The sequence below is a fragment of the Impatiens glandulifera genome, chromosome 5 (assembly GCF_907164915.1).
Source record: "Impatiens glandulifera chromosome 5, dImpGla2.1, whole genome shotgun sequence".
In the NCBI taxonomy this organism is placed as follows: domain Eukaryota; kingdom Viridiplantae; phylum Streptophyta; class Magnoliopsida; order Ericales; family Balsaminaceae; genus Impatiens; species Impatiens glandulifera.
This window is the reverse complement of record NC_061866.1, coordinates 39,279,565-39,288,268: the sequence shown is the minus strand read 5'-3', so window position 1 is coordinate 39,288,268 and position 8,704 is coordinate 39,279,565. Positions and strand designations below refer to the sequence as shown.

At 34.9% G+C, this 8,704-nt stretch overlaps 1 protein-coding gene across 1 annotated transcript; it reads right to left on the bottom strand.

Moving 5' to 3' along the window:
- Window positions 1-1,726: 1,726 nt before the first annotated feature.
- On the bottom strand, window positions 1,727-2,413 carry LOC124940566 (beclin-1-like protein). Its single transcript, XM_047481091.1, has 2 exons — window positions 2,003-2,413; window positions 1,727-1,884 (listed from the first exon to the last, which is right to left on the bottom strand). The coding sequence occupies exons 1-2, from the start codon at window positions 2,411-2,413 to the stop codon at window positions 1,843-1,845; spliced, it is 453 nt and encodes a 150-aa protein (XP_047337047.1). The 3' UTR covers window positions 1,727-1,842.
- Between the last annotated feature and the right edge of the window lie 6,291 nt (window positions 2,414-8,704).

The window sequence follows — 8,704 nt, the reverse complement described above, 5'->3', positions numbered from 1 at the left end:
TTGTTATATCATCTCTGTAAACAATCTTCTCAGTAATAATCTCTCTCTTTTGAGTGGACGTAGCCAAGTTCTATCTTAGTGAATCACGTTAAATCTCTGTCCTTTTTATTGTTTACGTCAATCTCACGCGTTCTGTTCTAATAGGATAGTATAAGATCGATGTTTTTGTTGAAGATAATAGCATTTACATAATAAGTATAGTATAAGATCGATGTTTTTGTTGAATTTGTTGAAGACAATAGCATTTACATGAAGCCTTGACTTCTTCTTTGTACTTTGCGATATTATTCAAGACAGTAAAAATATTCAACTTTCCTATTTAATATATGAGAAATAATTGGGGGAGAGAATTTGGGAGAAGAAATTTGAGTGGAAATAATGTGCCGAAATTTGATTCTCTGAAAAAATAACAAACTTTTTTTCTCTTCTATTTCTCCTCACTAGTAAAAAAGACCCTATAGCGATTGGTAACCAATTGCTATTAACCTCTAAACCAATCGCTATAGGCCTATAACGATTGGTAGAGTTCTAATCGCTCTCAATCGGCAAAAGTCTTCTCGCTATTACCTTAATTGGCAACGGCGATGGGTGAAAAACCAATCACTATAGGCCTATAGAGATCGGTATAATAACCAATCGCTGCTCACTATGGCAATTAGATATTTATTAAGGCTATGACGATTGATAATTTAACCAATCGCTATAGACATTTTTTAATTAAAAAAAAAAATAAAAAACTTTTCATTTTCTCATTTCCTGGCCCTTAGGAGAGATGATTTAAAGGTTTCATTTTATCCTATAAATAAAATCAAACATTCTCAAACGAGTTCTTGAATTATTTATATATATAAACAAAAGAAATACATTATCTCTGGAATTTTAAGAACAAGATCAGGCCTATTCTATTTGTAGACAGGATTGCAAGGCTCAAAATCTTCATATTAGGGTTTCAATTTCCAATCCATATGAACAGCAGATTGTAATAAGATGGATATAAATATGAACAACAAATTGTAATAAGTAAAAGGTCAAGAAGTGAAGATGCTCCAGTTAATATTTAATGATGTTAAATTCTATTTTATCTTTTCAAGAATCTTGAGAATTTCCAAGAAATCTGGTCATTTCCGCATGTCTAGAGCCCAGCATTGCTGAGTTAACCTAAAACATAGGAAAAATAAATCATTTATCATCTTCCAACCTTATTTGATATGTTTATTAATGCAGGTTATGGAAAATCAGGAGGTAATTTGAGTTGATGATTTGATTGTTGATTAAATAGTGAGATAGTCAAAATCAATCAAACAAACAAAAATGAGAAAATTTGGAGAGAAAAAAGAATTGACTTACTCCTTCAATTTAGGAATTCCGCCTTTAGTTTTAATAAATACAGGCCTTCGTCATTCTGCATATGTTTTCTGCTTCATAAGGTTCAAACTCAATCAGTGGTACAGGATCACCTTCAAGCATCTACAACAAATATATACTGGAAACAATTTGTAGTTTGGAATCTCCTCGATTATAAACCAGAAGAATTCAATCATATTATAGTTAGTGACTGAGAATGAGGATACTGCATATTTAACTAATTATGAAGAATGCAAGAATTAAACACTTAAAAGCCTGTCTCAACCCTTGCAACTATATAGAAACATAATAAACTATTGAGAAGATTTTTTCAGCAAAATACTCAAACCACTCCTGGTGAGAGGTTAGCTGGAACTGATAATTAAGAAAATCTGCCTCACTAAGAACGTTTATTGACTCTCCTTCCAAGCGTTCAAGGCATGCCTCATAGGCTTGTATGTCTCTATTCACATCCTCAACCTCCTTGTCAAGCTTATCTTACAATACCCTCATGCACTCCAGGCACAAAGGTTGCTCCACCTAATAGAAAAAGAAATAAGCTAACAATAAATTAATCATCAGAAAACTGATGAATCAATAGAAACAAAGGTTGCTTCTTCAGGAATAGACAGTAATTCTAGCAAAAAGTCACATGAACCTGTGTCTGGCTCGTGGCAATATCAAATGCACGTTGCAGGACAATTATAGTGGAACTAAATCCTGAAGCATTGTGTTGAGTAGGATTGATTGTTTTTCCACCTTCAGCTGTTGGCAAATGGGTTCCAGAGAGATCAGACACAGAGTCAGTTTTATACACTGATGCAGCAGTTGGAGGCAACACCACAAATGACTCTTCCATCATCTTCCCGCCCTGGCTTGTCTCAGGCTGCACAACTCCTCCGCCACGAGGTCGAGGAGGTAGATTCGCCAATTGATTTATTTGTTCTGGCAAAACAACAAATGACTGATCCATACGCGTAGGCCCTAACACACTTGTTGTTCCATGGATAGAAGAATTCTGAATCCCTGCATACTGAGTGTGATCAACAAAGTACCAAACTAGTAACATGTAATTAATACATCAATGTCGTAATGAAAAACTGATTCATCTGTGCATTCAAGAACTCTTAGTTCTTTGGTTGAACCCTTCACTTCTTTTGAAATCTTATATTTTTTCCCTTTTGTATCCTTAGAGGGTTTCTGTTTTATTTTCCAAATATTTCACACTAATTTATGACTCTCCAAAGGCAACTCAAAGAAGCCTATTTGTCAAAGATTCAAAGAGTAGGTAGACTTTCAATCAGGCATTCACAGTTATTCAAAGCTTCAGGTATTCAATCAGGCAAACAATGTTTTTCCTATTGCCCTAATAATCAAAGCTAATTCACGTTCCATAAAATTGATCCTCTCGAACAGATTATTTCTAATATTTAGAACAAGGCATCTCAACATTTCATGCATTTCAGAATTTGAGAGGATTTGCCTATTTCAGACAAAATCAAACAGACTTAGCATCACTTCAGCTCAATTAGAATTCATGATACTATCAACCAGACATCTCAATTATAGCTCATATAAATCATATCAACGCAATTTCGATCAAACAGACAGAAAAAGGGGCCAATAATTGCTAGAACATCTCTTTTGATCAACACTATGAAATTGCAGAAGATTCAAAGCATTTGATCATATTAATTCTAATAGAAGTATGTTTGAATTACTTTGAACAATAACAAATAAACCTGTACCTAATATCGTTGGTTTTAGGGTTCTGGAAGTCTTCCGGAGCTAGGCCACCATCGCTGGATCAACTGTCTGCTAGTGGAATATCGAGAGTCTCCAGATTTGAAGATGAGAATGCTCCCGATCAGCTGGAGTTGTTCTTAGTTGTTCTCTCTTCTCTTTTCTTTCTCGTGGACAAATCTGGAAAGCTCAGCTTCTTTCTTGCTCTCAGAAAATCGAAAGACGATCTTCGTGATTCTCGACGTACAAATCAGATGTTTTCCTTCAGTTATTGGTAACTTAAGGATTTACTTACCCAGCAATGTCCAGTGCAAAGTTGATGGCAGTTGATGGACTAAGCCCCCTTTTCCTTCGTTCACGTGCCCGTACAACACATACGCCCTTTCTTTTCCGCCCACGGCGACGGAAGTCGAGAACCTCTCATCCTCAAGGGAAGTTTCGTCAAATACCACGCCCTGAGACCAACTATCATCGCTCTTGATGAAGTACAAAGCGTACTGAGATACCACCAAAACAACTCCGTCGCGTCTCACAACGATTCCGTCAGGTAACTGCAAGTCCTTATTGAGATTATTTATGAATGAAAGACTTACGAAGGAAAGGTCACCACATGACTTTAACAGCTCCATCATGCTAGGTTTTTTAGCTCCATTTTAGCCAAAGTTAAAGGCTGCGTGAGAGAGTATTTTCAGAACCAAAATCGACTTCAGCTATAGATAATGCGAAGGTTATGCTTGCAAATTGCAATAGCACAAGAAATCAAAACTCTAAACAACAATATACCGTATTCTTCTAACGATCCTGAGCGTTGACATCGACACCGAACTCGATCAAGCATTTGGCGACTTCGATCCAGCCGTGAAGCGAAGCAACGTGAAGTATTATCTTTGGTTAAAGAGAGGGGAGAAAGAAATGAAGATAGGAGAAAAAGAGTGAATGAAAGTAGAGTCAGAGCATATTATTCATGACCAAAAAAAAATTTATGACCAAAATTTTGATACTTATCTTGATCATGATTAAAAAATATTATTTTTAATTTTAAATTAAAAAATTAATAAATAATTTTTAAATATAATAATAATATTTAATTTCTATTTTTTATACATAATAATGTTTTTATATATATTAATTATGAATAATTGTAGACTAACGAGGATAATTAGTAAAAATGGAGAAAATAGTGATTTTTTTGTGTGTGCTTTGAAATATAGCAAGAGTGGTCTCTATTTATAGATCTCGAAAAATGATGAATTTTGATATAATTTTTTTTAAAATTATAAATAATATTAAAATCGGGTTTTAAAGATAAAAGATAAAGAAAATCTGGATAACCAATCAAATGCTGACAAATGGTTGGCAGCATTTGATTAGATGACCTTGGTTGTGATTTTTGTCATAATATGACAAAAACAAAGATCCAATGACTTGGTTTTGGTTTTTGGTCATGGAATGACCAAACATTTGGTCATGATAAATTGACATGATCATCCATGACCAACATCATGACCCATTATTGGGTCATGGATAAGGATGGTCTTAAAGGAGACAGTAGGAGTAGGGTTAAGGTAAGAGAAATGAGATTAAAAGCAATAGTGATGAGTACTCTTCCAATCGCTATTAAATAAGTAAAACCGATTGACTTATGTTCCAATCGCAATTAACGCTTTTAAAACGGGGAAATTTGATGAAATGGCCCCAATAAGAGGCTGAAATCCAAAAATGGACCGCGCCTGCTAATGTTGGCAAAAAGGGCCCTTTTACCCTGCGAAATGTCAAAAACACCCCTCGGGCGCCAGATTTTACGCTCATTGACGAGAATTGTCATTCACGCGATTTCATCTAAATCGCGTGAGTTGATTAACGCGTTTTAGATGAAACGCGTGAATGGCAATTCCCGTTTTTCAATTAACGAGAATTCCTATTCACGCTTTTCATCTAAAACATGTTGATCAACTCACGCGTTTTAGATGAAAAACGTGAATTGCAATTCTCGTCCTTCGTCGTATATATAACTTTCTTGCCCTAATTTAAAACAAATCCTCCCCGATTCTCCCTCCCACTCCGACTTCCAAAACCACGTCTTCACAACTGCAGACTTTCCATTCCGACTTCGTTCAACATCATCGTTCCTCGTCCAACATCGGGATCCCTCCAACATCATCGTTCCTCGTCCAACATCATCGACTTTTCACCGTCTCTTCGATATATTCAGGTCAGTTTAGGACTTAAGGTTTAGGTTTTGATGTATATTATACTGTTTATATTCATGGATATTGATGTATTTAGGTTTAGGGTTTGGTTTTGATGTATATTATGCCGTTTATAATGGAAATTGATGTATTTAGGTTTATGGTTATGTTTCGATGTATATTCTGCCATTTATATTGATGGATATTGATGTATTTAGGTTTAGGGTTAGCTTTTGATGTATATTATGCCGTTTTATAATGGATATTGATGTATTTAGGTTTAGGGTTAGGTTTCGATGTATATTCTGGCATTTATATTGATGAATATTGATGTATTTAGGTTTAAGGTTAGCTTTTGATGTATATTATGTCGTTTATAATGGATATTGATGTATTTAGGTCAAGGGTTAGCTTTTGATGTATATTCTGTCATTTATATTGATGGATATTGATGTATTTAGGTTTAGGGTTAACTATCGATGTATATTCTACTGTTTATATTGATGGATATTGTATTATTTAGATCAGGAGCTGCCATGACCGCCACCACAACCGGGTTTCTCAGTTCGTTCAACAAAATGGTACGTACAATAAAATCCTAGTTAGGAAACCACAAACCTTAAACCCTAGTTCGTTCAATAAAATGGTTGTTATATTGAATTGAAATGTTCATATTTATGTTTTTTCACAAACCCTAGTTAAGATAATGTGATAAAATCGTTTGTATTTAATAACAAAACTCTTTTTTTTTATAATATGCAGGCAACAAACACTGTTATGACCTTATGTCCCAATCAATTATCTTGTGAAGATAATGTATGTACTATTCTCTCTACTATGTCCATATTATTTAGTTTTGAATGTAATAACCATGATATTATTGTTTGACACAGTTGTTGATAGTGCAATTTGCTCGCACTTTTGGTGCAAGGGTGTCTTCGAAGTGGAGAGAAGATGTAACCCATGTTATAGCTTACACTGATCCTAATGGTGCATACGGCCGAACTCAAAAAGTATTGAAGGCAATTTTGAACGGGAAATGGGTCCTTACTATTAATTGTGAGTTTCTGTTAACACGATTTGTTTCATACATATGTCTGTTAAATTAAAATAAAAATTGTTTTTGTGTAGGGATAAAATCATCAATGAAAACCAAAAACTGTGTTGATGAGGAACCTTATGAGGTTAACAATATAATCATGGAGCCCAAGGTGGTCTTAGAAATGGCAGACTTCGGTTGTTGAATAATGTGAGTTTGGTCTTATTCCTCCTCTGTGTACTTTTATTATTTTGCTTGATAACTGAAATTTTTTTGTTTGTTTGTTTTTCAGCTTTCGAAACTATTCGACGGTTACATTTTTATATTTCTAGGGAATTTCTTCCCACTTTACAAACAGAATCTCATTGAGTTAATAATTGATGGCGGTGGTAGTATTAAAGAATTGAATAATCCAGATAATCTATTTGCTGAGCCAAGGGACGAAAAAACTATAATAGTATATTTGGAGATAGACAACAGGAATCGATCAATGGAAAATGATTTTGATATTTTTCTCGACAATTGGACAGTGGCTGCTATGTCATCAATATTGGATGAACATGTTGTTTCTCACACAAGGTTACTTCAATCTGTTGTTGCTTGTGATTTGCAACATTTGCTTACTTAATTTGGAGTTGTTTAGACTTTTGTTAACAATACTTAATGTTCTTCTATTTAAGGTGGTTTATCATCATTAATGTATTATTGAATATTCTTCTATTTATGGTTTATTACTTTTGTTAACAATATGGTTTGTTGATTTATTACAATACGCCTTAGTTATCAGTTATTACATGTGTTGGCTTTCTTATAATTTAGGTGAGTTAATCGATTTGATGATACACCATACTACAAACTCACGTATATTGTGTAGAATGCGTGAATGTAGTATCATAACTTATTCTTATTAAGAACAATCCAACACACGCGTATTGTGTATCACCACGCATATTCGCTTTCTTGGTTTACAACATAACTCAAACAACAAGGAACAAGGAATAATGTTGTTATTCACGCGTTTCATCTAAAACGCGTTAATCAACTTGCGTATTTTAGATGAAATGCGTGAATGGCATTCCTCGTCTTTCAATTAACGGGAAATGTCATTCACGCATTTTCATCTAAAATGCGTGAGTTAATTGACGCGTTTTAGATGAAATCACGTGAATTGTAATTCCTTGTTTTTCATCGTATATAATATTTTTTGCCCTAATTTATAAGAAACCCACGAATCACTAATTTCCTTTTCTCTTCTCTCGCTTTCCCCACTCCGACTCGACCCTCAAACCGTACTCCCCTAAAGAAATTGACCACGAGCAGCAGCAACTGACGACTACGACGACACCACGAGACCTCTCCGTTTGAATTCGTGACCCACTACTCTTCGTTCTCAAACTGGGTATGTTTATTTTATGGTTTTTAGTGATTATGAACACTAGGTTAGTTAAATTATAGTTTAGCTAGGTTGTATTCGAATGAATGTGAATCAATACTATGTTGTTATTCTAGTATTAAGGTTTAGGGTTTGCTGGCATAATGTAGCTCACTCACGCGTATTTCACTCACGCTTATTGTTTTCCACTCACGCGAAATACACACTGAGGAGGAGTTTGCTGGTATGTTTCATGGAGATACAATGTGCCAAGAATTGTCCACAAGTTTGCTTCAATGGACCTATTGGATAGGGAGCTCTTATCCCATTTGATTCATTGAAGCAAACTTATGGAAAAGTTGCTGCATTGGATTTCCTGAAACTCTACCAGCAAACTCCTCCTCGGTTATGGTAATGTTGTTGAACTTTTTTCAATTCTTGTGATGTTGTTGAACTGTTTTCAATTGCAGCTCAAGTACCTGTACTTCTTTACTTTGATGGAGAGTGGAAAACTACGGATGATCTTACTCATTTTTCTGCAAAGTCAAACAACGGTATGATTGTTCCCAAAAATTCTACTTATTCCCAATTAGTTGATCTAATTTATTTTGCTACCGATGTTGACAAAACTAGATATGATTTATTGTTTCAAGCCAAGTATAATGCTCCTGGCATGATTGCCAAATTTTCTTATATAACTGATATAAAAAAAGATGTGGATGTGGAGTTCTTTTTACATGAAGCAGTTTCAGTCCACAATCGCACTCCATTGTGTGTATCCTTAGTAGAGAAGTCACTACCAACTCAAGAAAGTGTAGCGGTTCCAGAAATTGATGACCTCGACGTCTTCCCGAAGCAGCATGAGGTTTTCTTTGAAAATGACATTGAAGATGAACATTTGCGTCTGAATGTGGGGGATGATGATGATGATGATGATTGGGTTCCTATTACCCAACCTAGTAGTTCTGATTGGGTTCCTAATACCAATCCAAGCAGTGCTTGGGTTCCTAGTACACA

Coding starts and splice junctions, on each gene's coding strand:
- LOC124940566 (XM_047481091.1), bottom strand. CDS start 2,413: ATGTTACTAGTTTGGTACTTTGTTGATCACACTCAGTATGCAGGGATT. Junction 1,885..2,002: donor TTGCCACGAGCCAGACACAG/GTTCATGTGACT, acceptor TTTTTCTATTAG/GTGGAGCAACCTTTGTGCCT.